The sequence below is a fragment of the Pongo abelii genome, chromosome 12, assembly GCF_028885655.2.
Source record: "Pongo abelii isolate AG06213 chromosome 12, NHGRI_mPonAbe1-v2.0_pri, whole genome shotgun sequence".
In the NCBI taxonomy this organism is placed as follows: domain Eukaryota; kingdom Metazoa; phylum Chordata; class Mammalia; order Primates; family Hominidae; genus Pongo; species Pongo abelii.
The window spans coordinates 25,846,269-25,867,905 of record NC_071997.2 but is presented as its reverse complement, the minus strand read 5'-3'; the positions used below and the strand labels follow the sequence as shown (position 1 = coordinate 25,867,905).

At 48.5% G+C, this 21,637-nt stretch overlaps 2 protein-coding genes across 43 annotated transcripts in view; one reads left to right on the top strand and one right to left on the bottom strand.

Moving 5' to 3' along the window:
* FER1L5 (fer-1 like family member 5) overlaps positions 1 to 14,772 on the bottom strand; it is a 61,801-nt gene extending 47,029 nt beyond the window's left edge. For 12 of the 25 annotated variants that reach the window (XR_008522059.1, XR_008522058.1, XM_024242137.2 and 9 more), the window contains exons 1-9: positions 14,568 to 14,772; positions 11,126 to 11,178; positions 10,424 to 10,515; positions 9,693 to 9,801; positions 7,890 to 7,944; positions 7,278 to 7,387; positions 5,545 to 5,673; positions 3,846 to 3,908; positions 3,051 to 3,101 (exon numbers count right to left, since the gene is read on the bottom strand). Coding sequence is in view for 23 of the 25 variants with exons in the window: in XM_024242137.2 (XP_024097905.2) it covers positions 3,051 to 3,101; positions 3,846 to 3,908; positions 5,545 to 5,673; positions 7,278 to 7,387; positions 7,890 to 7,944; positions 9,693 to 9,801; positions 10,424 to 10,515; positions 11,126 to 11,178; positions 14,568 to 14,652 (747 nt within the window). In the remaining 2 variants the exon portion in view is untranslated. Of the gene's footprint in view, positions 1 to 3,050; positions 3,102 to 3,845; positions 3,909 to 5,544; positions 5,674 to 7,277; positions 7,388 to 7,889; positions 7,945 to 9,692; positions 9,802 to 10,423; positions 10,516 to 11,125; positions 11,179 to 14,567 lie in introns of those variants that run through there. The other 13 variants (XM_054547174.2, XM_054547184.2, XM_063713346.1 and 10 more) reach the window with 9 other exon arrangements.
* A 4,263-nt stretch (positions 14,773 to 19,035) lies between these two features.
* KANSL3 (KAT8 regulatory NSL complex subunit 3) overlaps positions 19,036 to 21,637 on the top strand; it is a 76,839-nt gene continuing 74,237 nt past the window's right edge. For 7 of the 18 annotated variants that reach the window (XM_054547151.2, XM_063713334.1, XM_002811664.6 and 4 more), the window contains exons 1-2: positions 19,196 to 19,268; positions 20,355 to 20,619. In XM_054547151.2, coding sequence (XP_054403126.1) covers positions 20,405 to 20,619 — 215 coding nt within the window. In that variant the 5' untranslated portion in view covers positions 19,196 to 19,268; positions 20,355 to 20,404. Of the gene's footprint in view, positions 19,269 to 19,487; positions 19,594 to 20,354; positions 20,620 to 21,092; positions 21,164 to 21,637 lie in introns of those variants that run through there. The other 11 variants (XM_063713337.1, XM_054547152.2, XM_063713338.1 and 8 more) reach the window with 6 other exon arrangements.

Genomic DNA, 21,637 nt, shown 5'->3' with positions numbered 1-21,637 from the left:
GAGTATATTCATTATCTTAATTGTGATGATGTTTTTTTCTGGGTGTGCACATATTTTTAATATATCAAATTGTACATTTTAAATTGTACATTTTAAATATGTCAATGACACCTCAATAAAACCGTAACATAAAAAAAACAGGGCAAGGCATGGTGGCTCATGACTGTAATCCCAGCACTTTGGGAGGATGAGGCGGGCAGATCACTTGAAGTCAGGAGTTTGAGACCAGCCTGGCCGACATGGTGAAACCCCATCTCTACTAAAAATACAAAAATTTGCTGGGCATGGTGGCACGTGCCTGTGGTTCCAGCTATCCCGGGGGGCTTAGGCATGAGAATAGCTTGAACCTGGGAGGCAGAGGATGCAGTGAGCCAAGATCACGCCACAGCATTCAAGGCTGGGTGACAGAGCAAGACTCTGTCTCAAAAAAAAAAAAAAATATATATATATATATATATAATATATATAAATTAAAAAATAAAAATAAAAAAACAGAATAGAAACTCAGTCACTCCTAATGAAGCAACAGATCCAGGCAATGATCATCATTAGCTGTTAACAACATAAAATGAGAGACCAGCAGACATTCTGTGCCTTCTGCTAAAGTCACTTTGCCAACAAATTGGTTCACACTGATCTAAACTCTAGATAGGGAAATGCGGTGGGGGAATGCAAAATGATTCCCTGAAGATGAAATCAGCAAAACCCAGACCAGAGAAAACGCTACAGGTCCAACTACCCAGTTTCCTTAACAAATAAGTTGCAAATTAAAAAAAAAAAAAAAAAAAAAAAGGAAGTGGGGGAGCAGAGAGGACCAACAGAATAAAAGGAAACTAAAATGCATATTAACCACTTGCAATGAGTGGACCTGGTTTGGAATCCTGATTTGTTTTTTGTTTTTGTTTTTTTGAGACAAGAGTCTCTCTCTGTCGCTCAGACTGGAGTGCAGTGGCAAAATCTTGGCTCACTGCAACCTCTACCACCTGGGTTCAAATGATTCACCTGCCTCGGCCTCATGAGTAGCTGGGATTACAGGCATGTGCCACCACACCCAGCTAATTTCTGTATTTTTAGTAGAGATGGCCATGTTGGCCAGGCTGGTCTTGAACTCCTGACTTCAGGTGATCCGCCTGCCTTGGCCTCCCAAAGTGCTGGGATTACAGGCGTGAGCCACCGTTCCCAGCCTGGAATCCTTATTTGAACAAACTGTAAAAGAAATATGTAAAACAATTAGGGGAATTTGAACATTGACTAGGTATTTAATGCTACCTAGGAATTATAAAGATTTTTAGATGTGATAATTGTATGTGGCTATGCTTAATAAAATCCTTATGTTTTTGCAATACATACTGCAATGTAGAAAGATAAAATGATGTGATGCTTGAGATTTGATTCAAAATAATCCAGTGGTGAAGGTGAAGGGGGCTAGGTGTAGATAAAACACAATTGACTGTGAATTGATGAATATGAGTGATGAGGATATGGGAGTTCATGATACCAAAACAAAAAGAAATAAAAAAATAAGCTCGGCTGGGTGTGGTGGACACATGCCTGTAATCCCAGCACTTTGGGAGGCTGAGGTGGGAGGATGGCTTAAGCCCAGGAGTTCTAGGCTAGCCTGGGTAACATTGTGAGACCCATTCGCTACAAAAAAATTTTAAAAATTAGCCAGGTGCGGTGGTGCACACCTGTAGTCCTAGCTACTCGGGAGGCTGAGGTGGGAGGATTGCTTGAGCCCGGGAGTTCAAGGCTGCAGTGAGCTGGGATTGCACCACTGCACTCCAGCCTGGGTGACAAAGCAAGATCATGTCTCAAAAAAAAAAAAAAGAAGCTTGGTTAAATTCAGGTTTTCTCTGACCTCTATAACTTAGTTTATGTCATTGGTCACTGTCTAGAAATCATGCAGTGGCCTTTGTCAAGAGCACAACATTTTTCACCTCCTACCATCTAACATTTCTAGAATCTCTGTCTCTGTATGTTTTTTTCCAAGGGTGGTGCCCCTTTCCTAACATTGTAGATTTAGTAAACAAAAATAGAAGATGCCCACTTAAATTAAAATTTCAGATAAACAATGACTACTTTGTTAATACATATATGTCCCCTGCAATATTTGGTGAGAAGCCATGTAATATTTGGGACATACTTATATTTAAAATGTATTTTTTGTTTATCTAAGATTAAATGTAACCAGGCATCCTGTATTTAACCTAGCAACCTACCTTTTCCTGATCTTTTTGGATTTGGAGAATCTTAGTTTAGCCCATCATGACTGTAAACTCTCCTAATCTCTCAGCCTGTCTTTCCAAATCACATCTTTTCACTCTGTCCTCACAGGCAGCAATCTTTTTCTGAGTTTCCCTAACATGTAGGCTGACCTTTTGGATCCTCTGCTTCTACTTCCTGGAGGCAGAGATTTGAACTGTGTCCACAGTATTATGGGAGTGTGGAGTTCAACATGGCGCCCCGAGCTTTCATAAACTTTATATATACTTTAATCCTCACAATCACCCTCCAGATTGAGTATATTATCATCTCCCTTTTACAGATGAGGAAGTAGAGGCTCAGAATAACTTGTTTAAGTCACCCAGTTGGTAGGTGGATACAAGTCTGCAAGTCTGGATCTTTCTTCTTTTTTTTTTTTTTTTTTTGAGATGGAGTCTCACCCTGTTGCCCAGGCTGGAGTGCAGTGGTGCAATCTCGGCTCACGGCAAGCTCCGCCTCCGGGGTTCAAGCAATTCTCCTGCCTCAGCCTCCCGAGTAGCTGGGACTACAGGTGCCCGCCACCACACCCCGCTAATTTTTTGTATTTCTAGTAGAGACAGGGTTTCACTGTGTTAGCCAGGATGGTCTCGATCTCCTGACCTCATGATCCGCCGGCCTCGGCCTCCCAAAGTGCTGGGATTACAGGTGTGAGCCACCGCACCCGACTGAGTCTGGATCTTTCTGTGTGAAAATCCAAGTCCTTTTCCCTAGACTTGGGCATGGAGCCCAGCGTGGGTCTCTGTTTTAATAACTGTTTCCCCGAACCTCCTCCCATGTACAGTACTCACTTGAAATCTCCCGATCTCTGCTTTGTATCTCATTGCTGAGGAGTTCACCACCTGCAAGGGAGTTCCCAGAAATATTTTAATTATTCACAATCCCAATTTCCCTCAGCCCCTGTAAGAGGTATAGCAAAGGCACAACCAGGATCCTCCCGACGTACTGAATGCTTCCTAATGGGGCAGACACTTGCACATGGGTGTTCTCATTTCACTCTCAGAGGAACCCTGTGAGGTTCAGATTTTTAATTCCATTTTACTGATGAGGAAATTGATCAGAGAGGTCAATTTCCTTGCCCCAAGTCAACACAAAGCAAGGTGTTGCACTCAACGTTATCCATTACATGCTGTCCTGGTTGTTTCCTCTGTGCCTTTATTCCCAAGAACATAAATTCTTCAAAGGAAGAGGCCTCTTTGTTCTCCTTAGCCCTGTGCTGGGCACATAGTAGGCACTTGATAACCACGTGTTCACCATTGTTACTGGGCTCCCTTTGGTTAGGGAATGGAGTATTCTACTTGGAAGGGCCTTTGGCGGCTTGAAAATCCTGGCACATGGGAAGGGGCTGCCTTGTTCACCTTGGCGCCCAGTTCAGGGCCTGGCAGTTGGCAATCCACAACGTTTGTTGAATAAATGAGTAAATGAATGAATAATCTGGGTGCCGGGGGGGTGAAGAAAGTGGTAGGGTTCAGGAAGACAATCTGAAGTGCCCCTGGCTCTAAGGGCGGGGGCCGGAGCTGCAGTGCTTCCCAGTATTGAAGTGGGACAAGAAACCCACCTTACTGGGGACCAGTTTGGCTCCTCACCTGGATTAAGATGGTCTCATCAAAGAACTTTGCAGGAACCTCATGAAAATTCTGGAAGAAGATCTGAGGCAGAGAGAATTGGGGTAGAGTGGACGATTTCTTCCACCACTTCACCCAAGCACTCAGTGAATCGGAAAGCTCAGAATAATGTGCTTCTTTCCACAACTTTACCCATTTCAACGGGTTTACAAGTACAGGTTGAGTATTCCTAATCCAAAAATCTGAAATAAAAAATGCTCCAAAATCTGAAACTTTCTGAGCGCCAACATGACCCTCACAGGAAATGCTCACTGGAGCATTCTGGGTTTCAGATTTTCATATTAAATGCTGAACCGGTACAATGCAACTATTCCAGATTCCCAAAAAAAATCTGAAATCCAAAACACTTCTGATACCATGCATTTTGGGTAAGGGATACTCAACTTGTGCCACTTCTTTCATGCTCCCCCAGAAGCAGAGGCCTCCCGGGCTCCTAGAGGGTTTCCTTTTTTTTGTTGTTTTTTTAGGCGGAGTCTCACTCTGTCGCCTAGGCTGGAGTGTGGTGGTGCAGTCTCAACTCACTGCAACCTCCACCTCCCGGGTTCAAACAATTCTCCTGCCTCAGCCACCTGAATAGATGGGATTACAGGCACCCGCCACTGCATGTGGCTAATTTTTGTATTTTTACAAAAGAGACAGGGTTTCACCATATTGGTCAGGATGGTTTCGAACTCCGGACCTCAGGTGATCCACTCACCACAGCCTCCCAAAGTTCTGGAATTACAGGCATGAGCCACCACACCCAGCCTCCTGGAGGGTTTTCTGCCCAGAATGGGGAATGGTATGAGATTCCTGGAGAACTCAGGGCCCAGCTAGCTGCCCAGGATGGAGATTTGAGCCCACACCTCCCTCTAGGTTGCCCTGCCAGTCCACTCTGTCTCTGCTCCCCATGGCAGCCAGAAACTCCTTTCCCAAATGCAAACCTAGGCCTGTCACCCCCCTGCTTAAGTCCTCCATGGCTCCTGAGTAGTGTCCAGGATGGGACCCCAGCCCACACTGTAGGCTTCCCACCAGCCAGTCTCCTCCAGCCACACCCATAGCTATAGTTCTGCTGTCAAGTCTGTGGCTTGCTTGGTTCTAGGCCTTTGAAAACACCATCACTTTTTCCTGAATTATCTTTTCCCATCCTATCTGTCTTTCCCTGGTAAAATCTTCCTTCAGGGTTGCTGGAGCCCTTCTGAGTCCTCTCCGCCACCCCCAGCCTCATTACTCACTTACTTCTTCCAGCTTCCACTGTGCTTTTATCTTTTATTTGTTCATTTACTAATTAATTCAACAAGTATTTATGGAGCATCTACTGTGTATCAGGCACAGTGCTACAATTTGGGGCTCCAGCAGCAATGAGACGTACATGGTCTGGGTCTGTGCTTCAAACCTCCAATAGCAATGCTCCCAGACCTCTGTAAACCACGATCTGCTCTGTTGTAATTGTTTATGGATTCATGAGTTGTGCCCCCACCAGCCCACCAGCTCCTCAGATACAGGGCTCTGTGTTATCCTGTTCTGTATTTTCAGTGCTTGGTCCTCAGTAGACACTCAGTAAATGCTTGTGGAACAAACACATGAAGACACCCTAGTCAAGGAGCAAGCTTGCCGGCTGCCCACTGGGGATGCCCAGCCCTTGGCTGGCTCCTTGCCTGATGTGCCCCGTTCAGCCCACCTCATTAAAGAAAGGGTTGTTTCCCATCTTGATGCGTGTCTGGTGCTGCTGGCCTGCGATGGACACCTTCACCACTGGTTTGATGTTGTTGCCCATGAGCTGTCGGGCTTCAAACACCTTCACTCGAACCTAAGGGGAGAACACATGGGGAGCTGATATTGAGGGCCTTCTCCAGCTGGGACAACATTATTCTGATAAGAAAACATTCTAGGCCAGGTGCAGTGAGTGGCTCATGCCTGTAATCCCAGCACTTTGGGAGGCCGAGGTGGGAGAATCGCTTGAGCCCAGGAGTTCGAGACCAGATTGACTGGGCAACATGGCAAAACCCCGTCTCTACAAAAATTACAAAAAAATTAGCTGAGCGTGGTGGTGCATGCCTGTAATCCCAGCTACTCGGGAGGCTGAGGTGGGAGGATCACCTGAGCCCAGAGGTCTAGACTGTAGTGAGCTGTGATCGTGCCACTGCACTCCAGCCTGGGAAACAGAGCAAGACTCCATCTCAAAAAAAGAGAAGAAAGACAGAAAGACAGAAAGAAAGAAAGAAGGGAGGGAGGGAGGAAGGAAAAGAAAGAAAGAAGGGAGGGAGGGAGGAAGGAAAAGAAAGAAAGAAAGGGAGGGAGGAAGGAAAAGAAAGAAAGGAAAGAAGGAAGGAAGGAAAGAAAAAGAAAGAAGGAAAGAAAGAAAGGAAAGAAGGAAGGAAGGAAAAAAAAGAAAGAAAGAAGGAAAGAAAGAAAGAGAGAAGGAAGGAAGGAAAGAAAGAAGAAAGAAAGAAAGAAAGCAAGAAAGAAAGAAAAGAAAGAAAGTTGTAGCCCTAGCCACAGTGGAGACAGACAATCCACTGGGAGAAGGCTAGGAGGAGATGGACTTGGAGAGACAGGCTTGGGTTATCAAGGGCCTGGGAAGCCATTGCAAAAGGAACTGGATCTTGTGCGGAAGACACTGGGGCTTTTGAAGAAGGTGCTTGGCATAAGAGTGACATCTTTGAAAGGACACTTTGGTTGGAAAACGGACAGGAGAGAGCTGGAGGCTGGGGGGTTCAGGAAAAGCCTTCTGACGTGTCCAGGGAAGAGGTGGTGGTGGCTCAGGCCAGGGAATGGAAGTGGGAGGGGGAAATGGGAGCAGTGGGTGACGTTAAGAGCTAGGACTTGGCCACTGCCTGGGTGCAGGAAGAGGAAGAGGAAGAGGAGCAGTCCAGGAGACTCCCAGCTGCTGCGCGAGGAGCAGGCTGGGGAGCAGGTAAAACCACGGCAGGAATGTTAGGCCACAGGCTAGAAGCCAGAGGAAAGTTGATAAGCCGTGGGATGAGGGTTCCTGAATTCACATGGAAATGTGGACCTTTCCATAGGTCCCCTCAGATCAGACACTCCCCAGCCTCTCCTGTACAGTTAATTTAACTTTGCCTGTGCCCCACTTTGTTTTGCCAACAACCCGAGGACTCTGAGAGGGCAGGATCTCTGTCATCTGCGCTGCTTCCCCAGCAGGTACCAGGGCCTGCCAGTGCACAGCTGGCTCTCCTACTGCCTCACTGGGGCTCTGTGGCTTCAGCTACAGGCAGAAGTTTCCAGAATGGCCATGGGAGGAGCAAGGCATGTGGCAAGGATCTGAGGGCCTGAAGCCGGGTCTGAAGCTCTGCGTTTCTACCATGACCTTGGGGAGGGGTGAGGTGGCCTGGGAACACAGCAAACAAGAGTGTCAGGTGAGTCCCATGAACTTGCAACCTGGATGGTCCTCACCTGAAAGTGCTGAGGCTTTGAGGACAGAGCCCTGTGCGCAGTGGACCCAGGGACCATCAGTTTCTGCCTGGCTGCCTCTCTTGCCATTATGCCCAGGAGATCTTCAGCTCCTGGGGAGACACAGTCCAGGGTGGGCTCAGAGGCCTGGGGCCCAGGAGGTTTGAGGTATTTTCCCCATTCCATCATTCTGTCCCCAGTGATCATCTCCTGACTAAAAGCATGGCCAAGAGGCCCCAACAGGGACATATGTCCTCCCCAGAACATTACCATGGGCCCCTCCACCCTCAGGAACTATGGATCCCTGGACCCCGCTCCACACACTGGGGCTCTTGGAGATGACCATCCTCATCTCTCTGCAGCGCCTTGGAGACTTATGTCTTATATCTCATGGGTCTTAGGTCTAGAGATGACAAATAGGCATATTGGGATGGCCTCAGCCAGATGTCTGGAGATCTGGCATCTAGACCCTGTAGCTTCCAGGGACCCTAGCCTGGTCACATTCCTTCTGTAGGCCTCAAGGGCTGGGTTTTGAAGGTCCCCAAGAACTCATCCAGCTGTGCATGGAGAAAGGCAGGGTAGGCCCTTAAGGGTAAGCTCCAGGGAAGGACATACCTGTCTTCTCAATATCCTGGTTGCTCATGTGGGCCACCTGTAGGGTGACAGTACACTGCAAGACAAAGGCAGGGGAGCTGTAAGCCAGACCCCGTCGTCCTTGGACACAGCACCCAGGCCCTGCACAGCCTGGTTGGGTTCAAACCTGGTCCTCCTGGTGGGGGCCGTGATGCTAGTCATGGGATGGGGCCACACCATGGGCATCTGCACAGTCTGGGTGAGGGGGGTTATAAATGGGTGAGGAGAGGGCAATGGGTTACAGTGGAGGGGATGTTTGTAGACTAGAGCAGCCACATGGTGGTGATGGTGGCAGAAAAGGATGCAGGAGGGTGGGGAGGAGAGGGAGAGGTGACTTGAGCCCAGAACACAGATGCTAGCAGCTCTTCCCCTAGCCCAACATCTCATGAACTCATGTGGGAGACCCTGCACACTCCTGCCTTCTAACTGAGCTCCATCCTTCATGTGCTCCCATTACCGACCCAGCCTCCAGACCGTCACCAGGATGGCCCCCTGAACACCCCAAGTGTCTAAATGATCAAAGTTAAGTCACAATTCACCAGCGTGGACCACAAGGCCCTTGACCTCTAGCCCTTGGTCGCCCACGCAACCTCAGGTCTCCCACCTCCACCCCACCCCCCTACCATGTGACAACAGTGCAGCACACCCTCCCTCACCCTGCTTCCTGCTCCACCCACTTTATGCCCCTGCCTGGGCTGGTCTTCCACTCCTGTCCATCGGGAAAACTCATGCCCCTTCTTACAACTCAACTGACAGACTGAATGTGCCTTGACTTTATGATGGGATCACATCCCAATAAACCCATTGTAAGTCAACAATATCGTGTGTCCATCCATTGTAAGTCACAGACTGCATACAAATGGACAATGGCCAAACCACATAGAAAATAAGACTCAGAGCCACCATCTGCAGCAACCAGCCCAGGAAGCCAACCTGTTATCTACAGTAACCAGCCCAGGAAGCCAGCCTGCTCTAAGTCAGACTTGTAGGAGGTCAGACTGCTGTCTCTAGCAATAATCCAGGAAGCCAAACAATAACAATCAGCTCCAAATGGCCAGGCCTTGATTAATAACTGGCAGCTGCCTTAATTTGTGTCCCCACTTCCAACTTAGGACCAACCAGAGAGAGCCAAACATGCCCCTCTAACCAATCACATGGGAGCCCTGTTTCTAGTTAGCCCGCCTTGGGCTCCCCCGTAGCCTCCAATCAGGGCACATCTGCAGCCTTCCCTTCTTTCCACTATGAAGCTCTCCCGCTCCCCTGGCTGCCTCTGAGTCTCTGCCAAAACACAAATGATGATGACTGAGTCCCTTGCTAGCACAAGCTCTGAATAAATAGCCTTTGCTTGTTCTCATTTGGATGGTCTCCCTACATTTCCATATGTCTTCAACGTCACCCCCTCTGGAAATCTGTCCATGACCTCCTGAAACAAATTGTTCACTCCCTCCTGACCTGAGCCAGTGGCCTTCCTTTACTGAACCTTGTCTCATGGGTGCTGGAGCGCCTGTCACTGTGAGTGGAGCCTACTCCAACAGACCGTGGGCTTAAGGCAATTTTGTACCACAGGGCCTGGCACAGTGGTTGACTCCCAATGCAAGGCGGTCAATTCATCTAAATAGATGGGTTGGGGAGGGGGGCGCAGATGACGGCAAGGGAGGTGGTCAGGAGAGGAAGGCAGTGTGATGGGGCCCCCCAAGCAGGAAGCACTCTTGCGGTGTGGGCCGCTTCACCAGCTGCCCCCATTCCTCCAGCCACCCTGCCTGGGCCTTCCTGGGCTTGACTCACATCTGTGGGCTTCATGGAATGGTTGAGCAGGGTCAAGTCCTTCACAAAAAGGACCTCACTTGGTTGTTTCAACAATGGCTTGAGCAGTACTGTGGCCAGGCCAATGAATCTGGGGAGACAAGGAGCAGATGTGAGATCCTGAGCCAGGGGAAAGAGTGTCCTCTTCTCTCCTGGGCAGGGCTTTAGCTAGAGACGGTTTCCTTTCAGGGCTGTGCTGTCCTCAGAGAGAGGCTGGAGAATAATGCAGTGGGGCTGGGTATCCATGACAGGGCACAGGGCTCCTGGCTCTGGGAACTGCCTTGGGGCTCCTAGGCAAGTAACAGTTGATTGGACCAGGGATGGACACCTGGCTAGAGCTAGGCCAATAGGATTCTCTGTCTTAGGAATTTTGACCTGGGATGGCATAGCCTCAGTCTCAGGGCATGTGAGTCTCAGCTGGGCACTAGATGAGGCTGTGATAAGAAGCCAGGGTTGGGCAGAGAGAAGCAGAAATTTCACATATGTGGCTTCAGATGGACAGAGCTGCTGCTGGGTTCCCAAGTTCCTGTCCCAGCTGATTTGCAGTCTTGCCCTGGCTACCCTTTCAGTACCCACCCCTCTTTTTTCTTTTTAGCTGGCTGGAGTGGGTTCCGTTCCTTCATCTGAGTGAGTTATGGATTAGAGACAAGGATCACATAACCTGCTGCTGCGTTGGTCAGGAGCTAGGCTCCTCCTGCCTCTCTCTGCCTCACCTTTCTTTCTTTTGTGAGCCCATGTCCTGAAGGGTGACTTGCAGGAAAGAGTCATTTTCCAGGGGGCGGTTCCAGAGGTGCCAGATTAGGGTCTGTGGGGGGCATAGAGAGGTCAGCATCCTTCCTCTGCCCTTCCCATCCCATGTTTCTAGGAAATGAGGAAAGATGTGGGGAACGGGCTGGCACTGCGTTTCTCTAAGACTGAGGAACCTCCCTCATGTCTAATTTCCTCAGGAGATGGCGTTTGCTACCTTTCACCAAGGTGTGGGCATCCCACTTGGCTTCTGTGACTTGAACTGCAGTATCATGGGCATGTTGGGAATTAAGGGTTTGGGGACTAGGAATGGGGCGAGGGGCAGCATGGAGTGATGGCAGATGAGAGGCAGTCATGCACAAGGAGCCTTCACTCTGCTTCAGGCTTCTAGGAACATCAAGATGGCCCAGCTGGACTAGTTGATAGGCCATACCACGGTCCATCCTCGGAGTGGGGGAGAAGGGCCACGAACAGTCGTGGGCAGGTGTGGCCTTCACAGCCTTGTCGGGTCAGAGGCTGCTACTCCCAGGCCAAGATGCCCAGCCTTGAGGAAAGCCTGTGAGGTTGCATGTCCTCTCCCTAGACCTCTGAGCACCTGCCTGGACCCCACCCTTGCCCCCTTGCTGTTGGGGTCATTATTTCCTCTTCTGGCTTGCCCTGTTGTCTACCTCATTCCACACGGGATCATTCCCTTCCACCACACGAGTTCTTTTCTTGATATCTGTAAAGAAACCAAGAGGCTGGCATTGATGGTAGGAAATATTTCAATGTCTGGGTTGGAGTGGGGTACAGAGAAGTAGGACACTCTAAGAAAACTTCAGGTCGGCCAGGCGTGGTGGCTCACGCCTGTAATCTCAGCACTTTGGGAGGCCGAGGCAGGCAGATCACAAGGTCAGGAGATCAGGACCATCCTGGCTGACACGGTGAAACCCCATCTCTACTAAAAATACAAAAAATTAGCCGGGCGTGGTGGCGGGCGCCTGTAGTCCCAGCTACTCGGGAGGCTGAGGCAGGAGAATGGCGTGAACCCGGGAGGCAGAGCTTGCAGTGAGCTGAGATGCCGCCACTGCACTCCAGCCTGGGTGACAGAGTGAGACTCTGTCTCAAAAAAAAAAAAAAAAAAAAAAGAAAACTTCAAGACAACATTGGCAGGTGTGATATGGCATCACTTCTTTTTTTCTTGTGTGGATTGAACATTTCTTGATTTTATCACTGTGTGACAGATAATGCTCTATGTTCATTTCATTTTCTTTCTTTGTTTCTCTTTTTTTTTCTTTACTTTTCTTGTGTGTGTGTGTGTGTGTGTGTGACACGAGGTCTCACTCTGTCACCCAGGCTGGAGTACAGTGGCAGGATCTGGGCTCAATGCAACCTCTGTCTCCCAGGCTCAAGTCATCCTCCCACCTCCCATGTAGCTTGGACTACAGGCCACCATACCTGGCTAATTTTTGTATTTTTTGTAGAGACAGGGTTTTACCATGTCACCCAGGCGGGTCTCAAACTCCCAGACTCAAGTGATCTGCCTGCCTCGGCCCCCCAAATTGTTGGGATTACAGGCTAAAGCCACCGCGACCAGCCCATTTCATTTTCTTCCAGAGTTTTCAGTGTCTTGCAGCTAAGCGGGGCTGTGTGACTCACTCTGGCCAATGGGATATGGGTATGATATTTGCCACTGCCAGGTCTGGTTCTTAATTTCCATGAGATTCTTCATTCTTGTCTCTCTTCTCCCCATAGCCACCCTTGTGACCTGCTAACTTTGCAGCCACAAGGGGCAAGCGGCTAGACCCTAAACTACCATTTATAGGAGCTACCCAGGAGAGCTGTCTGACCAGCACCATCCACGCAGGACTTGTGTAAGCAAGAGGTAAACTTTCATTGTTAACCCACTGAAAATTAAGGGTTTATTTATTGCCGGAGCAAAGCCCAGTGTACCCTAACGAAGACATCCTGAAACATCCATAATGGGTAAAAGGCCCTCCAAGCAATGGGAAGGGGTGCAGGTTAGTGGATGGCATATGAAGTAAGAGGCTGGGAAGGACAAAAGGAATACAAAGTGTCAAACATAAACATACAATCAGAAGAATCTGTTTGTATCCAACAGGGTTCTGAGTTTTAGGCATCTTTGTGGGAGATATTTCTGGAATGAGAAAGATGGTGCCCATGAGGTGGTGGGGAAGATGGCTCAGAATCAGAGAACTGCCAGGCCCTTGCCTGGCTAACTGGAAAATTAGTCAATCAGGGCAAATACATCCTGAACTCCCACCGCCCCTCTTGAAACCTGCAGACTGAGGACATCAGCATGCATCATCACTCTGTGAGCCTGGAGTCCCAAATGTTCAATCTCTGAATGTTGCTGTGTTCAACAAGCATAGTTTCACAGAACAACAGCATGAAATAAAATAAAGAAATTCCATTCTTTACTCATATCTCCTGTAGGAACTACTGTGTCCTCTTTTCTCTTGGGCCCGGTTTTCTCCCTGCCGATGGTCCCTGTAAAACCTATTTGCCTGTATCCACCGTCCTGTATCTCCACCTACATACTTTCACCCTTTTTTCTCTTTTCTCTTTCTTTCTTTCTGACAGACTCTTGCTCTTTTGCCCAGGCCAGAGTGCAGTGGCGCTATCTCGGCTCACTGCAACCTCCATCTCCCAGGGTCACGCCATTCCCCTGACTCAGCCTCCCGAGTAGCTGGGACTACAGACGCCCACCACCGTGCCCAGCTAATTTTTTTTTTGTATTTTTAGTAGAGACGGGGTTTCACCGTGTTAGCCAGGATGGTCTCGATTTCCTGACCTCGTGATCCGCCCGCCTCGGCCTCCCAAAGTGCTGGGATTACAGGCGTGAGCCACCGTGCCCAGCCTCTTTCTTTTTTTTTTTTTTGAAGGCACCTCATCTCGATCTGTTGACCAGACTGGAGTGCTGTGGTACGATCTCGGCTCACTGCAACCTCCGCCTCCCAGGTTCAAGCGATTCTCCTGCCTCAGCCTCCCAAGTAGCTGGGATTACAGGCGCCTGCCACCATGCCTGGCTAATTTTTATATTTTTAATAGAGATAGGGTTTCACCGTGTTGGCCAGGCTGGTCTTGAACTCCTGACTTCCAGTGATCTGCCCGCCTCAGCCTCCCAAAGTGCTGGGATTACAGGCGTGAGCCACCGTGCCCTGCCCTTTCACCCTTTTTTCTTTTACTTCTTTCCTTTTAGCTGCCAGATCTTTCAAATCTAAATATACCTAACATCTCTCATTTTCTCTCACAAATTCTTTCACCCCTTTCTTTCCCTTCCTTCTTGGGATTCTTTTCTCTTACCTAAAAAAAAAAATGGAGATAATAAAACTTGCTTCATTTACCTCTGGAATTGCTGTGAGGAGCAGACATCATCGTACATATGAAAAGGCTTTGTCGGCTGGGCGCGGTGCCTCACGCCTATAATCCTAGCACTTTGGGAGGCCGAGGCAGGTGGATCCCCTGAGGTCAGGAGTTCAAGACCAGCCTGACCAATATGGTGAAACCCCGTCTCTACTAAAATGACAAAAATTAGCCGGGTGTGGTGGCATGCGCCTGTAGTCCCAGCTACTTCGGAGGGTGAGGCAGGAGAATCGCTTGAACCTGGGAGGCAGAGGTTGCAGTGAGCCAAGATCACACCACTGCACTCTAACCTGGGTGACAGAGTGACAGTCCGTCTCAAAAAAAAAAAATGCTTTGTCAATTGTAAAACTCATGCAAACGAAACTAATATGATCAAGCAGTTATTACTAAAAGTTGTACTAAGGGCTATACACATATTATCTTTTTAAACCCCCGCATCAATCTGAGGAAGCAGGGACTTTCTCTTTAAACCTTAGTTTATGGCACAGCTCCAGGTCATGGAAGAAGGTCCAGAAGCACTAGTCCTCTGTTTTTTCCATAGCCATTCCCTGGCAAAAGTGGGAGGCAGATAAGTCATAATCAAATGATAGCAATAAGTTTTGAGAGAGCTGGACAACGTCTACTTCAGTTTGTGTTACACAGGGCATCTTTTATGTAGTGGGGTGCCATGCACCTCTTTTTTCACTGAATGCATGTTGCCTCTGGGGGCTTCTCTCTCCCATGTGGACCCAGGGAGGCTCTCACCTCTGAAGTCGATGGACATGCAGGGCCTGGGTAGGGGGGCTAGTGGTGGATCAATCTTGGCCGACTGCACAACAAGCCGCAGCATCTCGGAGACCTACTTTCTTCCCTCCTTCCCTCCGCAGCGCCACAGCTTCCTTTTGGGAGCTCCTCAGTCCAAGACTCTTCCCAGCGATCCTGGGGTGAGTGGAGCCCCACTTCCTGTCTGTTGCTTAGCAACAGACAGGATGTCACAAAGGTGGGCGGTTCTTGGTTCTGGAGAGGAATTAATGGGAAAGAGGGGGGGAGGAGGAACAGGGTATAGGTGACTGGGCCTGTAGAAACAAAACCACCTGGCTGCTTTCACCCCCTCTTTTCTCTTTTCTCCTATTATGCTTTTTTTTTCTTTTTTTTTTGAGATGGAGTCTTGCTCTTATTGCCCAGGCTGGAGTGCAATGGTGCGATCTCAGATCACCACAACCTCCACCTCCTGGGTTCAAACGATTCTCCTGCTTCAGCCTCCCGACTAGCTGAGATTACAGGTATGCGCCACCACACCCGGCTAATTTTGTATTTTTAGTAGAGATGGGGTTTCTCCATGTTGGTCAGGCTGGTCTCGAACTCCCAACCTCAGGTGATCTGCCCGTCTCGGCCTCCCGAAGTGTTGAGATTACAAGCGTGAGCCACCAAGTCTGGCCTTTTTAAATTTTTTTTTTTTGCCCACCCCACACCTGCCCTCCTTGCTGTCCTTTTGATTGAAAGGTCAGACATAAGGTTGATGTTTTCTCCTTGTATAAGCAAATTGTCTGAAGTGAATCATTGCCAAAGTCACACAATTTAGATGAGAAAATAAGAAAACAGTGAAGCGACCTGAGAAAAGGGATAGGAAAATCAAGGACTATTTCTGTGAGGTCTCAGGGAAAGTTCTTCCTAACATGGAAACCTCCTTTTTACTAAGAAAAACCTAAGTTTAGATACGAGACCCTCTTTGACAAAAGGAAATTAGCTTTTGAATTAATGAGCTCATATGGAAGGTCAAAGAAGCCAATGCAGTTTTGAAGTGGCTGTCTTTATGGCTGTCAGAGCCTCCGTGCATTAAGATGGAGCTGGGGCATTTATTCTTATTGTCCACAGCAAGGCTTTTTAGGCTTTAGGGTTGAACATCATATAAATTACATCTTATCCAATAGTTAGAATGAAAACTAATGAATATTTAAAAGCTGGGATCGGTGGCTCATGCCTGTAATCCCAGCACTTTGGGAGGCCAAGGTGGACGGATCACTTGAGGCCAGAAGTTCAAGAACAGCCTGGCCTACATAGCAAAACCCCGTCTCTACTAAAAATACAAAAATTAGCTGGGCGTGGTAGCACGTGCCAGCAATCCCAGTTACTTGGGAGGCTGAGGCAGGAGAATCACTTGAACCTGGGAGGTGGAGGTTACAGTGAGCTGAGATTGCACCACTGCACTCCAGCCTGGGCGACACAGCGAGACTCTGTCTCAAAAAAAAAAAAAAGGCCGGGCGTGGTGGCTTACACCTGTAGCCTGTAATCCCGGATCTTTGGGAGGTCAAGGCAGCTGGATCATGAGATCAGGAGATCAAGACCATCTTGGCCAACATGGTGAAACCCCATCCCTACTAAAATACACAAAATTAGCCAGGCATGGTATTGCGCGCCTGTAGTCCCAGCTACTCCAGAGGCTGAGGCAGGGGAATCACTTGAACCTGGGAGGCGGAGGTTGCAATGAGCTGAGATCACGCCACTGCACACAAGCCTGGCCACAGAGCAAGACTGTCTCAAAAAAAAAAGAATATTTAAGAACTATCTATTAGTTAATGAAACAACTACTTAGCAGTAAGTGTACCACGCAGTCTAAGAGATGAATGGGTTCAAAGACTGAAATGCTGGGTCAGTGATCAGGGTGCTGATTGCTTTCTAGTGCAGCAGATTAAAAAAAAAAAAGTGCTTCTTGGAAGTTTTTCTTGAAATCTAAACACAACACAGTGCTTTTCGCTTTGTGAATGGCTTTTCAAAGTAAGCATGACACAAAAGACCCTGTAAGTGAAAAGCTGACAGATTTGACTGTATTAAATAAAAAATTCCTATGTAGAAATTATGCCTTAAAGCTAGAAGACAAATATCAAAGCAGGGAAAACATTTTCAATATACTTAATGTCCAAAAGGTTATTTAATAAATGTTTATACAGCAAGCTCTTACTTAATAAGAAAAGGATGACTATCCCAAAGGAAAACAAAGGCAAAGCTCCTATCAGATAATTGCCCAAAATGACAAAAAAAAAAAGATTTTTTTTTAAACCCTCAGTCTTGTTAATAATCAAAGAAATACAATGAGATACAATTTATGACTTTGCCAAATTGGTTTCAAAAGCCAAAAAAGATGTAAAAAAAAAATCAAACTCACTGGGCACGGTGGCTCACGCCTGTAATCCCAGCACTTTGGGAGGCCGAGGCGGGCGGATCACGAGGTCAGGAAATCGAGACCATCCTGGCTAACACGGTGAAACCCTGTCTCTACTAAAAATACAAAAAATTATCCGGGCATGGTGGCACACGCCTGTGGTCTCAGCTACTCGGGAGGCTAAGGCAGGAGAATCGCTTGAATCCGGGAGGCGGAGGTTGCAGTGAGCCGAGATCACGCCACTGCGCTCCAGTCTGGGCGACAGAGAAAGACTCTGTCTCAAAAAAACAAAAACAAAACAAAACAAAACAAAACTCACTAATAAGCAAAAAAAATGGGATAAGATAAGATACCATTTATCACCTCTTAAATTGGCAAAGAATGAAACAAAATGATAAACGCGGTGTGCTGAGGAAAGGAAGGGGCAGAGAAAAGATACAAATCTGTTTATAGTGGGAATGGGAATATAAGTAGAGAAATAGCAGAACCTTGGCCCCAAACAAGCGCCCAGGAGACAAAGTTAAGGGTAGGGAGAGGTGGGGCAGGGGCTGCTCTATTTGTGATAATTTCTATGGCATTAAGCTCCATATTTCCAAACAGCACTTTTAAATAGCATTCCTTGATTTTTTTCAAATCTGTGAGGCATTTTCCCAGTTTTATTGTTTTCCCTGGGGCTCTCCCTCCTGGTCTTCCCTTCTCCCCCAGCCGAGACTAGTGGTCCCCAGTCCTGCAGCACAGCTATTGTCCTGGGATACTCTTTGCCATCACCTCCAGAATTCCTCGTCTGCTTCTTGTGTTAGACCCTGCTTCCCCGATCCTATGCCTTCTGTCTTCCCAGTTTACCCTCTCATCTTTGTGGAACACAGCTTTGAGTAGCTTTCTGAATGTTTCGAGTGTTTGCATGTCTGTAGCTATCTTTTGTTTTTGAGACAGAGTCTTGCTCTGTCACCCAGGCTGGAGTGCAATGACGCGATTTTGGCTCACCGCAACCTCTGCCTCCTGGGTTTAAGAGATTCTCCCACCTCAGCCTCCCGAGTAGCTGGGATTACAGGCATGCACCACCACACCCAGCTAATTTTTGTATTTTCAGTAGAGACAGGGTTTCGTTATGTTGGCCAGGCTGGTTTTGTACTCCTGAACTCGTGATCCACCCTCCTCAGCCTCCCAAAGTGCTGGGATTACAGGCGTGAGCCACCGCACCTGGCCATTTTTTTTTTTTTTTAATAGAAACGAAGTCTCACTGTTTTGTGCAGGCTAGTCTTGAACTCTTGGGCTCAAGCGATCCTCCCACCTCGGCCTCCCAAAGTACTGAGATTATAGGCATGAGCCACAGCTCCCGGGTGAGATTTATCATCTTGAACCATGTCTCTTGCTGTCTTGTCTCATGTCTCTTGATGTCCTGTTGTCAGTCAGTCAACCAAATAACCAATTATTGATCAGTCAACATTTGAACAATTACCTATGTTCTGGGCTGTATATTCTCTGGAGGATACAAAGGTTAATGTCCCTGATTTTGAGGATCTACTCTCTCTACACGAAACACATAGGAAAGTTAACCACACAAAGCAATCTAGGGTCAGTAACAAAATTCTTTTTTTTTTTTTTTTTTGAGACGTAGTCTCACTCCGTCGTCCAGGCTGGAGTGCAGTGGCGCCACCATGGCTCATTGCAGGCTGGACCTCCCAGACTCAAGTGATCCTCCCACCTCAGCCTCCCGGGTAGCCGGGACTACAGGCATATACCACTATCACACACGTCTAATTTCTAAAATTTTTTGTAGATACGGGGGTCTCATCATATTGGCCAGGCTCATCTCAAACTCCTGAGCTCAAGAGATCCTCCCGCCTAGGCCTCCCAAAGCGCTGGGATTACAGGCGTAAGCCACCTAAGTAAATTCTTAATGAGTAAATTCAGGGGCCTGCCCTGGTGGAGGTGGACAGTTGGGTGCCCGACCGCCCAGAGGGCACAAAGGACCAACACGGTGGGGGCGGCGAGAACTGGGGTTGTAGAAGCCAGCCTAGTCCTCCGCCCTCGCTTTCCATACTGAAAATGCGCGAGGGGAAAACTCCAGCCTAGGTGTTGACTTTCTGCTTCGTACATGCTCGCGCGTTCTTGGCGCTCTTCTTCCGGACAGAGGCGCCGGAGCTTCGTCCGTTCCGGGCTTTGCCGCTCACCGCCTCTCCCTTCCCAGGCCATAACCCGCTTCCGCGTTTTACTCGGTGCCCGCAGCGCCGGGGCGTGGAGGCGTTAACGCGCATGCGCTTAGGGATCCGGCCGTGGCCGAGCGCGCGGCCGTAAGACCGCGGGTGAGAGCAGCATTGGCTTGGAGGGGAGTGGCGGGCTGTGGGGATCGCGGCCCTGTTTGGGACGGCCGGGGGTCTCGGCGAGGGTTTCAGGGCTCCCGGGGCATGCGGGGGCCCGGGCTAGGGCTGGCTGCCGGAGCTGGTCGGGCGGGTCGGGCCGGGGGCGGGCGGGGGCCGCGTCTGGGCCTCCATGACGCGGACGCCGAGCCCTGCCCCCGGGAGCGGGAGGCGGGAGGCGGGGGCCAGGCGGCTCCTCCTCGTCGCGAACTCTGGATGACCTTGGCCAAGTCGCTTCAGTTCCCCGATCTGGCGACTTCGTCTGTAAAATGCGAGTCATAGCCCTGTCTCCTAGATGGGCCGTGTGGAGGCTTAGTGGCGGGAACGCCTGCGGGGCAGCCGGGGTCCTGGGCGGTTTGCTGGGGACGCCTCACCGGGAGTGAGGGTGAAAGGGCTTCCACGGGGATCATTTTGTCACAGGCTTTGTGGGGGGGCAGCTCTCATTTTTATGTAAACAACTCTGGAATATTACGAAGTACTTACAGAACTTTTGTTTCGCACAATACGAGAGGCTTGAATAAAATGGAGCCCTAGCTGGGATTCGCTTTTTTGAGGCCCGCTTTGCCCTGCCGTTTAGGGGTGCCCACGCTCTAGCTGCGGACCCGGCTCTCTTCGCATTGTCGTTAGAGGATGGTGTGAAGCAACAGAGACCCTTAGCGTTCAACGAATTCATATTTGTGATTTCCTCTTTGCCAAAACCCTTCCTGCCTACCTAGGAAGTGGTGCTGAACAAGCAAGTTTAGTGTCTGTCCACGCGAGGTCTTTCTGAACCTTGGGGTCGATGAGCTCTCCCGTTAGCTAATTTCAGTTCGCTAGAGGTTGAGTATGGGACAACTCATGGCACCATAGTTTTTTTTTCTTTTTTTTTGGTGTTGGTGTGGGATTCCACGAACCGTCCCCACCAGAGGTCTGCCGTGAAATGGATACTCAATAGGAATGATAGTAGGTTACAAAAGTAAGCATGTTAGATGGTGTAGATTGGGAGAAATTTAGAATATTGGAATTGACCTAAACTGAAACTTTTCACTGCAGGTGACTAGCATGCAGATACCCATGCTCTGACTTTCTGCCTCTCCACTGACATGGCCCACCGGGGTGGGGAGAGGGACTTCCAGACTTCAGCTCGACGCATGGGCACCTCGCTGCTCTTCCAGCTTTCAGTGCACGAACGGGAGCTGGACCTGGTTTTTCTGGATCATAGCTATGCCAAGCCTTGGAGTGCCCACCCAGATGCCAGTAGTGCCCGCCCCACCCGCATGCTCTTTGTCACTCCCCGGCGGCAGCACGAAAGTACCATGTGAGTTTGGGCTTCTAAGGGCTGCTGCTAACCTCACTGGACAGTGATCAGATGAGAATTTAGAGAGGATTTTCTCAGGATTGACTGGGGGAGATTGTATGAGGCATTTGGATGTTAAATTCAGGCATCCCTTAAGCAGCATAAGGATAGCAGGCTTGAATGTGGATATCTCTATGAGACAGCTAACAAGAGTTAGGAAAGCAAGACGTGCAAATGAAAAGCAGACAACCTATTCCACTTAGATAATAGGACGTGTGGAAAAGGGAAAATCGTAGAGGGTTATTTAACTGGTGAAGAAAAAGACTGAAAAGTTGATTTTAAAAGATTACCACACAGGATACGACTCTTTATCACATTAGTCCAGTGCTCTGGGTTGCTTGACAGTGGCAACAATAGCCTTTTTATAGTAATGCATTTTGCTTTTCTTGGCTTCACACTCCCAAGATGTTGCTTTTTCTCTTCCCTTGTTACAGAGCTGCTATCCATGGGTTAATCTAAACCCTTCTTATGTCTAATGATATTTTCACCCAGCCTATGTTATAGGGTAAGGAAGTTTCATAAATTGACTACCTGATGTGTGATACAGTTACATTTGGTCTAAATAAACCTGTTTGCCAATTCTTTTGCACTTTAAGGCATTCTAATTATGTTTCATGATGTGTTGATATATTCCGTTATGGTGATCAAATCATGTCCTCAATAATTTTGTAAACTTTTGGAGAAGAGTTTTGTCTGTTTGTTTTTAATCTGACCTAATGTTTAATCTTTCCTTAAGCACTGGTTTTAATTTTGTTGGGGGTTAGAGCCCTTGTAGAGTCACCCCCTCCTGGAATTGAGACTTAATGACCTAATGAGTTAGAGATACCACAATGTGTGTGTGTGGTTTTTTTTTTTTGAGATGGAGTCTTGCTCTGTTGCCCAGGCTGGAGTGCAGTGGTGTGATCTCGGCTCACTGCAACCTCCACCTCCTGGGTTCAAGCGATTCTCCTGCCTCAGCCTCCTGAGTAGCTGGGACTAC